Here is a 21,147-nt window from a genome sequence, read left to right as displayed (position 1 = left end):
CAAGTACTTCTTATAACGTATGTCACATGACTTTACATAGGTCTGGTAAGCCCGTCAGTGCTGGTAATGAACCTATTCTGTCATTTAGGTATAGGTTTGTGTTGCTATTGCTATATAACATTCGTTATTGGTGCATTAGAAAGAACTACATTAATAAACCTGCCTCTGCAGAAACTGATAAGCTCAAAAACTTCACTCATCTGTTTCATGAAGACTGTGTGGGTGTGGTTCAGTTAGATTTGATTGATAGCAGCATCAACAAAGTGAGAGCGAAGCCACTTGTTACAGAAATATTCTTCTCTCCTCCACATCATCGTCAGCTTCTTCTCATACGTTTTTTATGGCTTGCACCTTTGACTTTTCATCTCAGAACCAGATATTTTCTGACACAGTCACTCATCCGCTGTACTGATGTTTCGAGCAGGAGAATTTTGTGCCAATCCGACCAACTTCCATCTTGGAAGTGAACCAACTTTCCATCACCTAACATTGTCTGTGGAGAAAATTAATTAGACGTGAACATCCTGAACCAAGGTCACCCAAAAGAACTCCTCCATCTTCACAACTGAATTGTTGCCAGATTCTCCATCTGGTATTGTCTGCTTGTCCTGATTGGTGCAAATAATCAATCGTCTTTACCTCTGGCAGATAATAGCATGCTCATGCCGCTCTGTGAGAGGCAGAACTTGGCTTTTTCATTTATTCATATATTCAGAATTGTAAGCAACAGCCTCGGCGTGTGTGCTTGTCTGCGGCTTCTGTACTTCAGTGTAAAAAGTTTCTACAGTAACTTATGTAAGATGAGTCACAACATATCTCCCTTAATGTGGTGGCTGGTCGGCCCTCAGGGCGGGATTGATTCAGGTTTGACTGCATTACATTTTCCATACTTCCCTGTTCACAACACTGATTATCTACAGTTCATTTCCTCGTCTTCTTCAGTCTCCTTAAATGGAATTAAGGATTCTTAATCTCTTTCATTATTTCCTTTACTAGAACTCCATACAGTGGCAGTGGTGATAAAGAATGACTAAGAATGTTCACAGCCAAATATATAGAATTTTTGGGATCTATTATAAATATTCTCCACTCTAATTTTAAATAATAGGTGAGGAAAAATTCTGCCCAAATATTGGCAAATATCTAACATGCAATATATCCGCTTGGGATGTTTTCACATCTGTCTTTAGCGGGTCACATTTGTAATGTTACTCTGTACCCAAGTTCACTTGTATCACCATCAACACAACATTTCTTTAAATTGTTTCTATGTGTAGAAAAGCCTGTCAGTCATAAGATCCCAATAGCAGTGCATTTCTTTGTTTTTGTATGGTTAGCTTTCACACCTGATGTAAACCATACGCAAGTACGCACAAACCGTACTTGTGACACTAATCAAACAAACTGGACACTGAGTTTAACTGTACTCAGATCCAGGCCTAGGTCCCTTAGTCTTTGGTATCAAAAGTATGAAAGCCCTTGTGTTGTAGCACACTGGCAGATATTTCTGTTTATTTTCAAGTGTCTGATATTAAAAATCGCATTTAAATTTATGAGGCATTTTGCTCAGGCTTGGACCTGTTAAGAGTAGGTTTCAGTGTCCGGGTAATCAACGTTACAAACAGCCAATTGTGCAAGGGACGGAGTCACAGTTCCTCTGTGACCACAGAAAGATCACGTAAAACAGAGATGTCTAGACAATGAATTTAAAAACAATTTGAGCTAGGGAAAGGAGAAGATAGCATTTTTACGAGCCGTAAGACCAAAATAGAGGAAGAGGAATATGATTTAGAAGGAGGAAGGTAATGCGCACCATATCTTATTACCACCCGCAACCAACATGTGGCTGTGTGAATACTATTTTCACGTGTGTGTGTGTGTGTGTGTGTGTGTGTGTGTGTGTGTGTGTGTGTTGTCATGACGAAATGTGTTAATGTGTTCCTGGAGACAGCTACTGTAGAGGGAGCTACCAGGTTTTCAAGGTGTTCATATGACTGTATGAGGAGCAGCAGCATGACAATATGAAAGCTTGAAGATGGAGTATTCATGTAATAATGTCATAACTACTGACTACTCGGGTCAAAACATCCGCATGTTGATGGAAGTTTTTCTTTTGGTGGTGGTTACTTAAATTTTATTAATTATTATCTGTACCAGGTGCAAGCCTGGAGGGGATCATGCGATGGGTCATGCGTGTGTGCGTGCGTGTGCATGCGTGTGTGTGTGTGTGTGTGTGTGTGTGTGTGTGTGTGTGTGCGTGTGTGCACGTGCACGTGCAAAATATTCTTTTCTGGTTGTCTGACAGAGAGCTGCTCTCTACTGAGTGAGCTCTTCTAGTTCAGTCTGCACCAGTCCTGCACTACTGCAACAGGAAATACATTCTTGTAGGTGGAACTGTTAACAGAATTTTCTAAACTTTTTCCTAGATAATCAAAATCCATTTGTACAGTGAATGTAACTAATCTCCTTTAGAGATACAAAGCACTGGGGTTTTCACTGTGATTTTGTTATACAGAGCTGAAACGATTAGTCACCTACTTGACTAATTGCTTCAGTTATTTTTCAACTAAAGTGCCAAACATTCTCCAGTTACAGCTGCTCACTTGTGAGAATTTGCTGCTTTTTTTTCTCTCTCTTGTCTGATATTTAATTGGATACCTGTAGGTTTTGGACTGGTGGTCGTACAAAACAAGACACAAAAGTTTAAACTTACTGTGAAAGTAAGGGTTAGGTGCAGTCCTAATGTGACATAGCCTCACCAACATAAACATTTCTTCCTGTCTTCCTATATATTCACCTAACCCATGGCAAAACTGATTTTAGCACAAGGTATTTATTATTAAATTGTGAAGCATTTTAGGCGCAACTTGTTTCCGCTGGTCTGTAGGTTTTTCAGAATGTGATGCTCATTTTGACAATTTGGCTGGCTGTCTGTAAGCTCAGCAAAGACCAAGCAAAGCGTCTGTGTCAGCTGGTTTTTAGAGATCAACTTGTAGCTCCGGCAGATAGGGTTCTCTGCTGTGTGCTTATTGAGACTGAAATTGCCCATATTTATCCTCACATATTCCCCCACAATACTCTCTAATTATGTTGTAATGCTCTCTGAGTTGATTTTCTTGTTTAATGAAGTGCTCTTTATCATTGTAGTAATTTTCAGTCTCACTAAACACAATGTTTTGTACAGGTCACTTATCTTGGTTTACTCCTTGAGTCCCTTGCTAGGAGGTGCACTCATTCAGCTTGTTGTTTGTCCTATAGTATTGTTAACCACCATTTTTTCAGGTGTAAAATAATATGTAGAACACGTCCTCAAAGATTTTATAATAAGACATTTTTCCAGCTGATTTATTAAGTAATTACCCTATACTGCAAAGTAGTCCTCCTACACAGTAACATTTATCAAGAGGAAAGGCAAAGACCACCACGTGTTCAGAGTGTTTTCATGAAAAGAGAGGTTTATTATAAAAATTTAAGAACTAATAAATCACAAAAAGCGGAAAGAGGGTAAACACTGACTCATTTGATGTCCAGTGTCAGAGAGACCACTGCTACTAATCTACAATGAACAGTCTTCCCAGAGTGATTTAGGCTTTGACATTTGCTTTTGCCACAGTTGCAAGAGAGTGTGAAACCGGTCAATACGGAAAGTAAATCAGTGAATGCGATTAGGCCTCTTGTGTGAGAGTAAGGGATCAAAATCTGTCTCTCTACAAACCCACATGACATGTGCCATTCATTCTTCCTGATTTTCTCACCACAGATTGAGATTATTTTTACCATTGCCATGATTATAGATGTTAATGTATGTCAGTTTGTGGTTTATGAAATGCTGGTGTCAAATACTTACGCCTCAACCAAATGTCAGAGAATGGTTGATGTGAATTTTAATTTGTGCATCTTCAAAGTGTTGTGTGCGTGGACGTGTATTACTCATGTTGTGGGGACATAAGTCTGTTTACACAGTCAATTGTAGGGACTCGTCTTCCTTATGGGGACAAAATGCAAATGTTCCTGTAATGTAAAAAAAAAAACTCAGGTTGAAGATTTGTTTTATGGTTAGAGTAAGGTTAGGGTAGGGTCAGACAAGTAGTGGTTATGAGTGAGATCATGGTACGTCTCCAGGAAATGCATACGTGTGTGTGTGTGTGTGTGTGTGTGTGTGTGTGTGTGTGTGTGTGTGTGTGTGTGCGTGTGTGTGTGTGTGTGTGTGTGTGTGTGTATGTGTGTGTGTGTGTGTCTGCTTGAAAGATGTAAAATTAGAGAACGTGTGTGTTGATATCCTGCCTGAAATTGGGATGATGTCCAGTTGTAGTGATTGAAAGAGATTAGGGAAGGACAGCAACTGTATCATCCACTGCAATAACACGCATCCAAGAATCTTAACAATTTTAAATGGACAGCAAAATAATAATTTTATTATTGCATTTGATGAAAGTCCTGAGAGCTGCATTGCCTTTCGATGAGCTGGAACATGCGTCATCATGACGTTTTCTCTATGTCTGGTGGAACCTCAAGATGCATGTCATGTCATTATCTGGCTCTTCCTTTCAGTTACCATTTATGCATCAAATGGACCCATCCAGAATCCAATTTATTAATTTACATACATTCAGTATAGACCCTATCAAGCAATTAAACTATCCTCTTGATATTCAGCAGAAGATTTTTTTTTTTGTTTATTTATTTATTTATTTTAATTCGGCTGATATGGTCAGTCTGTACCGACATCAGGTCAGTGTGTTCTCAAGGTTGATTTAACCCTAAATTATTAGAATTGCCATCTGGTATGGACACAATTTAAAAGTTCAGCAGAGTAGAGACATTTAAATTATGTAAACTAATAACAGAAACTGCCTGCAGCTCAGCAAGATTAGTATGGATAACAACATTTATTAATTCACATCTTCATGTTATCATATTATGCATGAAATGTGTTTGCTTTCTGGGTAAGGAGAGGAAATGTGTTTGTGAACACAGCAGCAACAAAAACTGTGATATATATTTTGTGTGAATGAGTGCACAAGCTACGGTTGGGCCTATGCAAAACTGCTCAAAACAGATTGATATTAAGCCAAATACTGGACCAGTAATATCAAGTATTACTGCTAGGTATCACATGTGACTCAGCGGCTTTTAATTTGAAACAAATTCAGCAATCGTTTTACATCTGAGCAGGACAGCACTGTCTCACAGGTTAATCTTCATTAAGGAAGGAATATAAGTGCTCAAATGTCTTCTTCTTTTCTACAGTTTTCAATTGACTTTCATGTTACAGTGTTTCAGTGATGACAAGTATTTTATCTTTGTCTTTCCATTCTAGTCATGGACAACTGACATTAAGTGGTTGGGCTGAATAAGATTTTCACAGGCTTCATTTGTGAACTATGAAACCGGGAGCATTTTGATAGTAACTCCCACCAACAATGTGGGGAACTAGATGAGGACAGACTGCTCTCTTGAGAATATGTTCTCCAGGAATCGCTTCAATGGACAACATGGAGCAGGTGTTGCCCCTAAAGGAGGCACAAAGGCAAAAGTCCATTCTCCCAAAAAGAGGGCTCCAAACCCCAGGGTAGCACTAGTCATTAGGGGTAAAATACATCGTCTCTTGCAAGGTTCTGCAGACCATCATGTCCCAGATTCCCACCTCTATTATGCAGGCATTGAGGAGGAGGAGGGGGAAACACAGGAGGGCAGAAAAGAACACAGAGGTATATATCCAAAGGTCGGCCCCAGGGCTGAAGCATACTCTCCGAAAGTGTCAAACGGTAAAGGACATGGAGTGCCAGCAGGGCCACCATGTGTGGGAGAGGTGGAGCTGAACAGAGAGGGATGTATAAGAATACCCTGCACTTTGCAGCATAAAAGCCGCAGATCCCCAAATCTGAAACGGATCTCATTTGAGGGTGAAATTCGGACAGCTCCTGAGCAGATGCGACCGCCCCCGCACTACAGTCCGATAGGCCCAGACATGAATGGTACTAAATTTGCAGGAGCAGCTGGAAGAGATTATCCTTCACCCTGTATTCGTCCAAAGAGACCCTATTCCACTGGTGACTGTGTGGACTACAACTTCAACAGAGCTCCCCCAGGTACGCTGCTTGAAGAGGATGAGGATAAAGAGGAGGAGTCAAGTGCTGTCATTGAGCACATTCTAAAAGAACTGAGGGGGATCAACAAGATCCAGGAGGAAATCTCCGACCTCAGGGATTACCTGACCTCAGTTCGTGGGTCAGTTGAGGAAGTGTCATCTTGTGTAGATGCTGTATTATTGGAGATTGAGGGCATTCGTTCTAGCAACAAGGCTGGTTCAGGGGTACACGCAGGTACCTGGGCAGGGGTAGGTTGTAAAGATGGACAGTCCCTCCGCAGAAGACCCTCTAGTGCTTATGGCAGTTTAGGGAGTGCAGTGCCAAAGTCTCATTCAAATCTTTTCCATCCAATCTGCAATGAGCGCCATAGCATCCATGGAGAATTATTGTTACCAAGGGCAGAAGACTCCACTGTGTCCCCAATTGCTGAATCAGTGGATCATCAAGAACTAGAGGAACAAGAGGATACCTCTGACCATAGCTCAGATATCCCAGTAGGTGCCATAGCGAGAAAGCTTAGCTTTGGCTACCTCGAAAGGCAGGATGGCCAAGACTGTCCAAGCACTAGCTCCTTGTCTTCAGGTCATAGTTCAAAGTCTGAGTCAGATCTAGAGAGACCATCGTGTAGTCATGAAAGGAAGCAGCAAAGAGCTGATGATGTGGAGGAAAATTGGACTAACACTGGACCATCACACAGTGCAACTGGAGACTCTGCATGGCATAGGGAAACTGCTTACCTCAGGGGTGGAAGTCTGGAGGAGCATCAGGGTGAGAGCCCTCTTTGCTGTGAAGGAGCTAGTAGTTGGGATCACTACAGAGGTGCAGGAGGATACAGTCCATCTGGGCAGTGCTCCGCAGGAAGCTCAGAACATCTCTCTGTTCGCTCTGGGAAACATTACAACTCACCTGCCAGCACTTCTAGCAGGGAGGAATGGCAGTCACGGAGGAGAAGGCCACAAACCCAATCTGGGATTCATGTTCCAACAGATACTAACCTTGAAAACCCCACTGTAGGATATGAGTGTGCTGCAGATTTTTCCTACCCTCAAAGTTCTGGTTATCATTCAGTTGATGGGCATGATGAAGAAACAGAGGAATTTGACTATGGGCAATCGAATGACCTGAGCTACTCAACAGACTGTCAAGTTGATAGTTATCAGGAAAGTTATTTAGCCTACGAAGAGTCTTCAGCGGTGACATGGACTGAGGCATCCTTATGTACCACTGTAGCTGATGTGGATAGGCCATTCATCCAAGAGACTGACGCCAGTAACCAAAGCTTAGAAAACCGACTCCCTCACCCTGACAGTGCAGATGTCCAAGCTGGTGGTTTCACTGTCAAGCGCATAGGCCGAGCTGTACTTGATTTTAGCTCTGCTTTGCGGGGAGCATTGCGCAAGCTTGAAGTACCTGGAGGCCAAAATCCTGGAGAGGAAACAGACTTTGATATATCAATGCCTTCTGACCTGCCTACAGCTGAGCTGCCTTCAAAACCATTATGCTATGAGGCACAATTTGAACAAACATCTGACGAACGCCCAAAAGGTGATGTGATTGATCATAATGCCGTTGGGGAACTGAGCAAAAACAATACTCTAGACAAATTAGACCTTTTATCTGTGGAACTTATGCTTGATGAAGCCAACAGCAGCCTTACATTGGAGTCTACAGATGCCTGCCAGCGTCTTACTTGCTCGGACAAGATCCCCCCATTTGTGGAAGAATTTTCAGTCTGCCCTGATGTCATTAGTAGCACTACAGTACTGCCTCCACCTGATGGCCTTACAGAACGTCCTACGGAAGCTCCTGCAGAAGGTTCTGCAGATGGTCCTGCAGATGGTCCTGCAGATCTGACCATCAAAGCCCAGGTTTCACAATGCAGCACTGCAGAATCTCTCTCGGTCTCCCTCTCGGCTGATGAACCTGCAGCACCAGAGGCACGGGGAGAAAATGAGGTACCACAGCCACAGCAGTCCACCGCAGACGTTGTGGCCCCAGTGGGCAAAGCAGAAGGAGATGCGGCTGAGCCATCCACGGAGATCAGTCAGATAGATGAACGCAGGCTAAAGTGCCTGAGGACCTTCCAGCAGATCTTGCGGGAGAAGAGGGAGACCAGGCGTAACCTCGCCAGTATGACCATGTCCACCTTCTCTCAGGATGAGATTGAACCAGGTAGTCATCACTGGATTTTGAGTTGGAATCATCTTTTGTGTCATCGTGTGCATTTTGTCTTGTTTTATTTCAGTAATGAGTCGCTCATTCACTTGAGTCGCAGATCATTGTTTGTTTTTTATTTGTTTAGTTATTCCCACTTTTTGTGCTTAAAATAGCATTCAAGGATAAAGCCATTGATATTTTTTGTATTTTAATTTACTTGAGTGATTTGTTGCTGTTTTTTTTTAATGATTTCATGTTGAAAGTAATAGATATCATTTTGCTTTTAGTGATAATTAAAGTACTGGCTTTGTTGCTTGAAAACTTTCCATTTCCAACCAACATTTTTGTCCTCAACACTGTTGTCTAAACCCTTCAGTCTGTCACAGTTGTAGTGCAGTGTGTACACTGATTTAAAAGGATAACCACCAGTATCCTCTTTGGTTATGTTCACCTAGTGATTATAAATAAGCCCATGTACCAAAAGGTCCCTTGGGTATTCACTGTACCAAACGGTCTCTGCTCATACTATAATTTCCTACCCCCCTGAGAGTAATGTATCACCTGCCATTCACAAGCCCCTTACTCCTCTCCAAGGCTCCAGCAGTAGCCATTTGCTGAATTAGAAAACATTAATTATCTCCTTGGAAAGCAAGTCTGACATTAAAGAGGAAGGAGAAGGGAAATATTAAGAGTCATTTTCATGATAAATTATACATGTTAATGAAACATTTATGACCTCAGACCCCCTTCTATCTGAAAAACTCATGGTGGCGCTGCTTTTAACATTCAAGCATTTATAATGATATGAATAATCCAGGGTGTGTCTTGTTATTTCACATGATGAGTCAAACTCTCCATGACTGTTTTTTCCCTTTTTTCCTCTTTGGCTGTTTTACAGATGGAAGTCAAGATGGAGATCAGGTTACCTCTTTTGTGGTTTTTCTCTCGTTGACATTATTAACTTGACATCCTAAAGGAATTTTTTTTCTGTACAGCTTTCTGTATATTCTTTGTACATGTTATCATTTCAGTGTCTCTATTTACTTTAATGTTCCTTTTTATTGTGTTTATATCGCTTCTGTCAGTTTCTGGAAAGTGCTAATGAAATAGCTTTAGGTTTTACGAGACGTCAGCCTCAATGCATCTGTGCCCTATTAAGACCATTTGTTGTTTCAGTCACAAATATAAAAATGCCAATATTGATTAGGACACAGTATTGATGGAAAATAATATTGATGTCGACGAGTCTGTCAGGCTACCGTGTTTGTATGTCACTGTGGTATTTTATTTACTAGCTGTCAGACAAAAAAACCTGCTGTTAGGAAGCAAAAGTCAATATACGGTGTGTGTTTATGGGGAGCATGTGTGGTTTGGTAGGTGTTTACTTTACAAGGTGAAACCAGATTTATGATGCTCATATATGTAGGAGGACAATATGATTGATTGAAATGTCCTCTTCGGCATGCAGTACTGGAACTCAACCAACCCAGTTCAGACCCCTCCTGTTTTTTGTTCTCACTTTGTTGTTCCTCTTGTGCTTGTGCCTGTGCATGCTCCATTGTCATGAAACCAATAAACTCTGTCAGCCTTCAGATGGATAGAGCTGTGACCTTTGACCCTCTATTTCAGAGCCGAGATCAAGATGGTGACCCCAGCAAGCACCCATGGGCCAAGCCAGGGTCAGTAAACACCTAATGATGTGTGTGTGTGTGTGTGAACGAGAATAAGATTGCCTGATGCAATGTTTGCACCTGGATTTTCCTCTCTATTTAAATATTAGTCAGGGCATTTTTGCATTTGTTTGTTTGTACAGGGGAAACACACCGTTTGGCATTGACAGCATGCCAGATCTCCGCAAGAGGAGGCCCATTCCCCTTGTTAGTGAATTGGTGAGTACACATGACTCAATATCTGCCTCCTGACATTGTTATTTTGACCTTCACTGAGGCTTAACTTTTTCACAACTTAAACAAAACGTTCTCAGCCTCAGGATTATATCGATTTATTGGTAAATTGAACAGCATTTGAAATTGGGCAAATACCGGAACACTGATGAATGTTGACTGAAAAAAATGAGTACAAACAAGGACGTAAGCAAGTATGTTGCACTTAACCTTAAATAAATCCAGACCCTGTATTCAGGATCACCTAGAATTAGATTTAAAAGTTTAATCTGATGTATTAACAGGTAGTACATTTATCTACAAAGATCAAGTCACATGATTACTTTATACAGAGTAGATCAATTCTGAATGACATGTCAGAAATTTTGGATGGCAGTTGTCAGGCTCTCGCACCGTTAAAGCAGAGCCATTCCCCAATGTCAGTGGCTTTTTACCTTACTGTGTCTGCAGGCTGCGGCCAACAGAGCATCTAAAATCGCTATGGCAACAAAAGGCATCATATGCACGAAAAAAATATGGACAGTAAAACATAGCCAGCTTACCTTCAGTTCATTGTCCCTAGCCACCTGCGAGTTTGTATACACTGGAGCCAGGGGACGTTTGTGCCTTGTTAGGATTATTGCTAGCAAACAAACTTCTACCTGCCTCTGAGCTTTTAATCAAATCTTTATTGAATATTGTCGTTAGCCAATGTGAGCACTCAGGCTGTGGCTTGACGATCAGACTGTACAGTGTGAGCACATAAATCGTGAGCTTTGGCTTTACATCGCAGATGATTTACTTGAGCAACAGATTTTTTTTTTATTCTGTCTGATTGCACTGTAACAGAGAAAATCAAACCAAAATCTACCTCAACCTTTTTGTGGAACTTCTAGCATACAAAGAGCCTCAATGTCCTGTTTTCACATTTTTATATTATTCATCAGCTATAAATCCTTCATAGAAATGTAGAGACTAAACACTGATTTCACCTATTAAACCAATCAGAACTTATTTTTTTTTAAACTGTATTTAATTTTTAATTTTGTTTTCATAAGTAACATAAAAATGTACTTGGTGTTGCTGGATTGCCTGTGTATGTCCTGTCGTTTTTTCTCTTTCCATCTGCTGTGCACCAGATGCACAGTCACCTTTTGTTATTGACTTTGACTGTAATGATCTGTTCGCTTTTGCAGCAATAGAATTAGCCAAAAAAAAGTCATGTTAACGAGCTGGCTGAGTGATGCGGTAGTTTTACATGTTACGGTCAGCTAACTTGACCCGTCAGACTCAGGGATGATTACTTACACACAGGATAAATATATGAAGAAGTACTTCTGATGATTTTTTTTGCAAGCTCTGAATAGCTGGATTCAAGGTAAAAGCTGCTGATCCTCACAGAGGGGAACTTGTTTGTTTGTCTCTAACCTTTGCTTTTTTCCTTGTTCTCTTTCCTTGCACATGTTGTCTCCCTCCCTCTGATGGCCCTCAGGCTATGGTGAGTAAAAGAGAAGTGAGATTTCAGCTGCTGTGTTTTACCCTTCGTTTGATAAACTCTCTAATGGTCCTGATTGTAGCAAAGCATTTCGATCTGCTCCGTGTGAAGTTTTCTTGTGTGCATTTACAGAAAATTAGTGTGTGCATGCACACGTATGTACGAGCACACCCTCGCAGATATCAGGCATTGTTCACCTGTATTTTAAAATGTTCTGACAAACACAAGAAAAATCAATTCCCTCTTGCAAATGCTTTCAGCTTTCCCTCAGCCCATTGATGCTGAGAGAGCGAGAGGCTTTTTCTCTGGTTGTTTTTTTTTTTTTTTTTTAGCTGTAAGTCCTTCAATTAACAGGTTTGTTTTCATGTGATTCATCAAGTCAACAAATAAACAACACACCTGCCTCCCCAAACAAGCAAATGCTGATAAATGTTATGGCAAATTGTGTCTTTCTCCCTTCAGTCTCGCATTTACTTTGAAGTACTTTAGGGGGGTGGAGACATATCTGAGCGGTTAGAGCTGTGAATATTCAGTCGCTGAGATCTAAGAAACTTGGCACATCTGATTAAAGAAACTTGTCTCCTTTGATTTGAAGTGGATCCTCCAGAGTGAAGGTCACACTCTCAGCAGCAGAAGTCTGAGTGAAAGAGCACCCGTGAGATTTGAAGAGTTAAAAGGCTGTAGGACAATTTAGTCAAAATTCATTTAGTTCACAGATCATGAAGAGAAAGAAAAAACAGACCGGAGTCAGACGAACAAAGGCAGAATTGTGCAGATGAGACGGAAACAATAGACCTTTTTTGACAGCAGCCATTTTGATATGAAATAGTAGAATAAACGCAGGTGTTACAAGTGAAATTATAAGGCTGTGTTCCATTCATGTCAAACATAATCAAGGTGCTGCTATTGACCCTTCCTCGATCAAATTTCTCCTTTCCTGTTTCTTGTACTTAGATATTGCTATGTGCTGCGATCTAAGTCTATGTTGAAAAGAAAACAAATATCTAATATATATTGCAGGGGAGCCTGTAAAATCTATATAGTCACTTCTAAAGTTAAATAATGTTAATTAATGGCATTATTTTTTTCCCTGACTGTGCCACCTAGTTCTGCCCTACTGAAAGGGGCCTGGCCTTGCCAACTCAGGCTGGATGATGCATTGCCGGTCTGATGTATTGTGATCGTTCACGTACTGAAAAGGCGCTGCAATACTAAATGGAATGGGCATCACTGGTGACACCTGTGTTTACCGTACAATTTCATATAAATGTGGCTGCTGTGATAAAGGTCAATTTGGAGATACAACCATAACAGCCCAAAGAAGCAAAGAAAGGTTAAAAAAATTATGAAAAGGTAGCACAGAGAAGATGTAACAAAGCAGTGGCTGACTGTGGTAATTTGAGGAGCAGGGCTGAGTGTACCTGTGTGAAAAACCAACAGAAAGCAACAAAATCCAGCCCACAAATGAGCATATATTTAAATGTGGTCATGACAGAATACTTTTTATTGTAAATGCAACAATGAAAAGTCCTGAGCAGAGAAGGTTAGAGCATAACTAAACATATTTGGTTTTCATTAAAGGATGTTTCCTGAGTTTGCTACTTTTTTCAACACGTTGTTATGGTTACGCACACCATGTTGCTCAGCACTTTTGTGGCCAGCAAATGAGAATTTTTAGACTTTCTTGTCACCTTAAATGATTCATGCTGCCCCACTTCACACCTCACGGGCGCACTGTGCCCAGTCAGTAATACATGACCACATACAGCACGGCTCTGTTTTTCTAACATCGATCCTGGACAACGCTTCAAAATGCAGCACATTTTTCAAAACCCCTTTCTGGGCACACTCCAGCTGTTGTACCCTGACTTCTTCTCTTGCCGGGTGATAGCATAGCTTCATCTGTTGTCTTGTGGCTCTCAGAAAGATCAGTGCTGAAGTATTAAAATATATCTGGAGCTCTACAAGTCTCAGTATTATAAAAAAATATCTATATATTAAAAAGATCATTCCTGGTGAGCCGTAGCTGGAGAGATTAAGTACTTCACTAAGCACTTAGGTGTGTAATATGTTTCATAATCTGCTGCACAGTATAGTACTTTATAAGTACACCTGGACTGCTGCATAACTGGTATCTCTACATCAAGGATCACTATGGAAACAAGTCTTAGACTTCATTGTGTTATCCTTATGACATATTTTAAAATTGTGTCTAACTTCATGTCATCTGTCTTGTAATTTCAAGTAAAAGAAACTAAACTAAATACACCAACTATCAAAACGCCTCATTGCACTTCATTAAAATACTGTTTCTTAAAGTGAAGAGGCATGCAGTAAGCTGATGAATCACAGAGTGCCGTAGAAAATAAATGGCAATTTAACTTAATGGTAACTGACAGCATGTGTCAGTGAGATGCTGTGAGTACAGCCACTTTGGTTTAAAAAAAAAGAAAGAAAAAAAAGCTGTGCATCTATTTCAAGGACGTTTCTCAGGTGTTTCACAGATTTAAAGCGCTGCTGGAGGATGAAAACTGCATTTGAACTTCAATATTTTGTTTATGCTGGAGATGAAGAAAGCCCGTCCAAATCTTGTTCAAACAGTCCTGCTACAGCACATGCACACTGACACACATATTATACAAAATACTGTAGCACAATAGAAAATAATCTGTTAATATATAAAGAAGAAGGCTACTTTTTTTTTGCTTTTTCGCTCTTTAAGGGAGAGATAGGTGAGTAGATTGATACCACTCTCATATTTGTCCATTAAAGACTGGAAACAGGGGGAAACAGTCAGCTGTTTACTACGCTCCCCCCGCCCCAGTATGAGGGGCCGTCCTAAACACTTTAAGTTCTGCAATGGCTTTTTTTTTTTTTTTTTTTTATCTCTAACTATTTCCACCCAGTTGCAGGGGGATTGTCCTCAGTCTCTATTGAGCAAAGCATTTAGAGACTGCCTGGTGAGTCCACAGCTAGTCTGGCTCTGTCCGTATGAAGCAAAATCCACATGGCAGCATCTCTAAAGCTCACTGACTATTTCTTGGCACTAAGCAGTAGCAAGGTAACCAATCCCAGGACAGAAATTTTGACAGATTAAACAAACAGAGGTACTTGTAGGCAGATTTTGTTACCTTTAGACATATTCAGACTGGCTGTTTCCCCTAAGTTTCAGTCTTTGTGCTAAGCTAAGTTAACCACCTGCTGCCCAGCACATCATATTTTAGTGGATTCCAACATGTCATCATCCCAACTCGTCGCATGCCGATGATTTCTCATCATTTAGCAGCTGTACAAGACGCGCCCACTCATGATTAACACTGCAAAATGGTCATAGTTTGGTTAGGTTTAGGCACAAAAAAACTACTTGGTTAAGGTTTGGATAAGACCATGTTTGGTACATTAAGTATGTCAGGTGACATCACTGAAGTGACTCACAAAACAAGTCACATGATGAAAGTCTTCCATTGAATATTAAAGTGTTTACGATGCTACAGAGTCAGTTGAAGTGTCCAGATCTGTAGCAGGGCCAAAGAGAACTTGATAAAAGCATCCCTAATTAGAAATCCTTTAGTGAAGGAACTCACAAATGTAGTAAATCAAACGTGTGAGAATTTGTCCTCAAGTAAGGAATAAAGGCGAGATGACGTGTGTCCAAAAGTGCGTGTTCAAAGAGAGAAGTTTCCACGACCTTCAGAGTTGAAAGAGTCCAACATCACACAAAGAATTGATTTCCTGAATTTTTTAACTGAAAGTTCTCTTTAGCTTTTCCTCTCCTCTTTACCTTGTTTGTGTTTTTTTTTTCTCTGTGGCTGTTTATGACTGATGCGTTTCTCTCTCTCTCTCTTTCTCTCGCTCGTTTCCAGTCTATGATACAGTCCAGGAAAGCTGGACTCGCCCACACACTGGCAACACGGACCTCCCTGAAAGACGAAGAGCTTGTGAGTGGCCAAATACATATGCCACACACACAACCACACACACACGCACACACAGATACTGAGGCTGTGCTTTTATAGTTCTATACAGGAAGACTCGCTGTCGCCTCGATGCCAGCTAATGGGGACCCACACAAACATTAATTTGTCACTCACACACACTTTTTCGCACTTTTCCTCTCCAACCATGCGCCTGCTGTAGCCGTACTGTTACTCTGTTTGTTGAAGATCCAATAATACTGTAGGCTCTGAGTTTTGCTGAGTCAACTTGAGGCGGCATCATGTTATGATGAAGCAGGAGCAGCAAGGCTTCACTCACTGCATGAGGTTTTATTACTGTTTATTATTGTTTGTTTTGTGCCTTACCATACTGTATTATGTCAAGTCATGGTGGTGATTACATAATATGAGGTGAAACATTAATTATTCAAGTGGATAAAGTAGGTAGGTGAATGTAGCAGGAAATAATATGGTGGAGAACAAAGCAGCTGCCAATATGAAAAAAATATAATTAAACATTTACAGCTTACCAGAGTCCTGTATTTGTAGTTTATGGATTAATTGCAGATCAAACAAACAAACAAACAAACAAACATGTGCTCTGCAGAGGTTTTGCAGAGGGAATTGGAAGTGTGCATTGCTCCATTAACACACTATCAGATATACAAGTGGATTATTGCGTGCTTTTGGAGAGTGTGTGACCAGAAAAACAACAACCTGTACAGCTGCATTTTATATAAAAAAAAACAGCCCCTGCAATTAACACTTTCTCACTGAAAATGTTAGTTGCTTTTGTGTTGTGGTATGAATTTAGGCTGTAGATTATGAACTGTACTACATTGTACTGAAGGTATTAACATTTTGTCCACCTTTTTCAGCCCACATACTGCACATAAAGATGGAGGGAACTGTTATAAGCAGTATATGTCACGAACAGAGTTTATTTATCAAGACTCAAAGTGGGCAACTGTTCCAGAGGCCCCTAAATGGTCCATTGTGAGGCAGTTAGTTTGTGGTAATTGGAGTAAATAAACTGAAATGGAATTAAGACAACTCCATTTGCATTTGTACCTGATATTGATGCATTATCTTGCAGAGGTTGCTGTGTCAAAAAAAAATTTCTAGCAACTTTTGAAGGTTCAGTGTGTAAGATTTACTGGAATCTATTGGCAGAATATGGCCAAAGTGAAATATACTTTTCATAAGTATGTTGTCATTAGTGTATAATTACCTGAAAATAAGAACTGTTGCACTTTTCTTACCTTTGAATGAACTGTTTTATATCCACAGAGGTTGCAGGTCCTCTTCATGCTCCATGTTGCACCACCATGTTTCTACAATACCCCAAACAGACAAACCAAACACTGCCTCTAGAGAGGCTGTTATGTGTTTTTCATGAGTTTAATGGACAGCGTAGGTTACCCTACATGCTTGGAAGGGGAGAGTGAGTGAGCCGTATTCAGTTGGTCGTGGTCTACAACCTCGCCAGTAGATGCCACAAAATATTGCACACTGATCCTTTAATACTTATGTTGCATTGCATTTCATTATGATATAATATGTTACGATATGATATGATACAGTACGGTATGTACAATACAACACAGTAGGGTATGGTACAGTAAGATACAATACGATGCAATGAGTTACAGTTTGATACGGTACAGTACAATAGAATATAATAGGATATGATATGTGTTGATTTGATATGATAAAGTGGGGTACAGTACGATACGATAAAATACTACTTTATCATCAGTATACAATGAAAAGAGATTTTCATAGATGTACAAAATACAACAACAGTCATGATAATTATACTTATCGCATGTTGTGTGTATTTCATCTTATTACAATTAACATGATTGTGTAGTTATGGCTGTGGAGTTTATTATATTTACTTCATTCATTCCCAAGAGTGAAAATAATATATACATATACCCAGATCCTGCATAAATCATTTGTGTGTTATTGACCCTACCAGATGGGTGCTGCATATACAGAATACAGGAAAATATCATGATGCATACAGTATATGCACAGTGTTAATTGTTCCAGTATTAGATGATACTGACAGATGGTAGTAGCGTATGTTCAGAAATGTGCAACATTATATACTGGCTCACAAACAGCAACTGAGCAGATATTGTCAACATGACAACCTGTGAAAAACTTCTGTAAATATGATGCCAAAATCAAAGTTGTTTAGACGTCCACCCATGCATACTTTCAGTAGTAACACTGACAGTAACAAAAGGGGGAAGCCATAGTGGGATGCAGGATGCTTTATAATGACAAAGGAAGTAAATCAGAGTTAGGGGTTAAAGCACAAGATAGAAAAATAAAGACAAACAACTGAAACATCACACTTTAGATCAATAAAACTGGAAGAAGATAGAACAAGACTGAATTAAACCAGAGGCAGAGCTATGTAAAGAAAACAGCAATTAAAAACACACAAAAGAAGAAATAATTTTTCTCATTAAAAAACATTTCCAACCATCAAAACCACACAATCACCATTTCTACTACCGTAATAAGAATAATAATGATAGGCATGATAATAATGACTCACATACTGTACCCCCTGTACAAATTCTGTGTTTACCACATCAAGCTGGGCTTGTAGTCAAGGTGTCCTCTCATCCTGTGGAGATGTGTTCACCTCCTCCCACACTCCTCCTACACTGGACAACAGCAGAATTTAGTTCATCAATAAAGAAGCCAAGAATTATAAAAACACAAATTAGCGCTGTCATACCCAACCACACATCTATATCATTTTAGCGGAAGCCAACTTGAAATTATGCTTTTGTGAAATTTTCCATCACCCATCCTGCATTAAAGAAAACTTTAATAATAAGAAGAATAATAAGAATATCATTGTATCTTATACAGTAAAAAATTCTTTCCTCCTCCATTTTTGTTTTCTCATTCTTGTTTTTACATTTTTCTCCTCTTGTCATCTCTCCTTCCTCGGAGGCTTGGTTGCTTTTGGGACATTCACCTTGTTCTTTTTTGTCTTGCCTTTTTCACACTTCATCCCACGCTTCTTGTTTCCTTGAAAAAATCTCTCATGCCTCTTTCTCTTATCCTGCTTCTTTTCTTACACCCTCTACCTCTGTCTCACCCACCTTTCTGTCTCTCTTTGCTCCGACAGAAGAACCATGTGTACAGGAAGACCCTGCAGGCTCTGATCTACCCCATCTCCTGCACCACGCCACACAACTTTGAGGTGTGGACGGCCACCACGCCCACCTACTGCTACGAGTGCGAGGGTCTGCTGTGGGGCATTGCCCGGCAGGGTATGCGCTGTGCTGAGTGCGGGGTCAAAGTGCACGAGAAATGCCAGGAACTGCTGAACGCTGACTGCCTGCAGAGTGAGTACAGTTATTAAAGGTTTACACCAGTTCTTAAAAAGTCCAAAATCAAATCATCTGAATTATAGACCTTAAAATATCTTAAAATGCCTTCCTGTAAATACAATTTTGACTAGTCATTCTTTGTAAAAAGTTGCATTAACTGCAGTCTCACCTTTAAATGTGACAAGGAAAAAACTAACAAGGAACCAATGTAAACTATGCAGGAGCGGCCGAGAAGAGCTCCAAGACCGGGGCAGAGGACCGGACGCAGCACATCATCATGGCTATGAAGGACAGGATGAAGATCCGCGAGAGGAACAAGCCGGAGATCTTTGAGGAGATCCGGAAGCTGTTCAGCATCACCAAGATGATCCACGTCCAGCACATGAAGAGCATCAAGCAGAGCGTCCTGGACGGCACCTCAAAGTGGTCGGCAAAGATCACCATCAACAGTACGTTCAGTTATTTTTTTTTTTTTAATTGTGAAAACTTCACTATTCAGTATTATAATTTCAACGCAACTGCCTTAACTACATTTCTGGGCTTACTGGGTTTGTCTGTCTTCAGTCAGTGGGAGAGCCTCGTGTAGCGCTTTATGAGCCTCTATAACTTTATTGCAATTAATTCAAATTGTTTCAGTGTTTTGAATAACATCTGAATGCGCCGCCCTCACCATGGCAATGGCTATACAAAGGACGTGTTACATTTGGTCATTTGAAAGCATGGAGGATTTAGGGTGCTTCAACCTGGTTGAGATGTATAAGGTGCAACGTCCCTTTTAATATCTTCTGTGTCTCTCTGTCTGCCAGCTATTATCACTCTGAGTACTTTTTCTCTCTGTTCTCTCTTGACTATTGAAAGACACATGAAACGGTACAAAAGTTTTTCAGAAACCTTCAAGGGGAAGTACTGACATTTCAATATACATAAATATCTTAAGAGACAAAGGCCAGATGATACCACTTTTACAATAAGACGATCCTTATAAATGATTTTCAAATAGATTATGATTAGGTTATCAATTAGGTAGTAAACGTAATAAATTATGTAGTAAACATTAATAAACATTATAAACAAGTAATAACACAGAAGTGTGATGATATGAACACTGACTAGAGAACATGTACCGTGAGAGATAGGAAAAACTCTTTCCCTTTACTCTTTTTTCCAATCACTCTCTAGACTCTCAATAATTATTAATACACCTACTCAAGTCCACAAGGCTTGGAGCAACAGGATACTGTGTGTATCTGTGTCCTCAGTTGTGCAGCGTGCATAACACTTGTTTCACTGTGTGAACTCAATCTACAGAGAAAACCTAAGGTTACACTCCCACCAGTGGCTTCAGCCACTTTTCTGAGCCTGCTGATGCATTCATTTTTTTAGTATATAGTAGTTCAAATATGTTCAGTAAGCAGATGTCATGTGATGAAGCTGTCAGGTATAAATACTGCAGATGAAGAAGACAACGTGAGCTCAGTAAGCAATGAGATCTGAGGCTAAACACTACTGATAAATATGGGCTCATGATTTTACAAGTAACAGGTTTTGCCCCTTTTATCTAATGTGCTGTAACATCTTATTAATGATTTTTTAAGTGTTTGCAATTAATTAGTTAATCATAAACTATTTCTTAATCATTTATATGACTAGTCTTTTGTACAGTTTTTGCTAAATGCTTAAAAATGTTTAGGAACGTGATTTTTAATCAGAAGTCAGAGGTTGAGACATCGACTAAGCAAGCCTCTGAGCACATCGTGGGGCACAGTTTTTAAAATTATGTGATAGAGGTAGAGAGTTGGAAAAGCTGTTTTGCATTCATATCCCAGGAAGAGGAGCAGAAGTGCATGGCACAGGCCACAGTGAAAACTTGCAGCTGTGTGACTGTGAATCAGAGTGTCACTGAACCCAAGTGTGTCAGGTTTCCCTTGATAAATACCTAAAATAGGAAACTATCCCACATTCATGAAAGTACCTTCTTTTATCTGACAGTCTTGTTCTGAACTGCAGAGAAATTTTGGCTGTTTATCTGCGAGCTTCACTAATTTGAACAGACATGCCCCCACACCTCCCTTCTCCTCCCTTTGCCAAACATCATCAGGACTGCCGCTGTTACCAAAGCAACCAGACACATCACACCATATAGTGGCAGCAGTGTTGCCATGGTAGCCATCACACCTTGTCTCCCCGATCACCAGCGATGAGCTCCGTTAAAGGGGAGAT

General features: G+C 40.2%; 1 protein-coding gene across 2 annotated transcripts in view; it reads left to right on the top strand.

Annotated features, from left to right (window-relative positions):
- The first annotated feature begins 5,352 nt into the window (after positions 1–5,352).
- The window catches only part of LOC146320094 (protein unc-13 homolog B-like), a 79,542-nt gene continuing 63,747 nt past the window's right edge, over positions 5,353–21,147 (top strand). Inside the window, exons 1-8 of one of the 2 annotated variants that reach the window (XM_084728222.1) lie at positions 5,353–8,264; positions 9,148–9,170; positions 9,879–9,928; positions 10,063–10,138; positions 11,625–11,630; positions 15,491–15,565; positions 18,723–18,942; positions 19,149–19,376. In XM_084728222.1, coding sequence (XP_084584348.1) covers positions 5,438–8,264; positions 9,148–9,170; positions 9,879–9,928; positions 10,063–10,138; positions 11,625–11,630; positions 15,491–15,565; positions 18,723–18,942; positions 19,149–19,376 — 3,505 coding nt within the window. In that variant the 5' untranslated portion in view covers positions 5,353–5,437. Of the gene's footprint in view, positions 8,265–9,147; positions 9,171–9,878; positions 9,929–10,062; positions 10,139–11,624; positions 11,631–15,490; positions 15,566–18,722; positions 18,943–19,148; positions 19,377–21,147 lie in introns of those variants that run through there. The other variant, XM_084728221.1, reaches the window with a different exon arrangement.

Source organism: Lutjanus erythropterus, chromosome 10, assembly GCF_056507025.1.
Source record: "Lutjanus erythropterus isolate fLutEry1 chromosome 10, fLutEry1.hap2, whole genome shotgun sequence".
Classification (NCBI taxonomy): domain Eukaryota; kingdom Metazoa; phylum Chordata; class Actinopteri; order Lutjaniformes; family Lutjanidae; genus Lutjanus; species Lutjanus erythropterus.
This window is presented reverse-complemented; position numbering and strand designations above follow the sequence as displayed.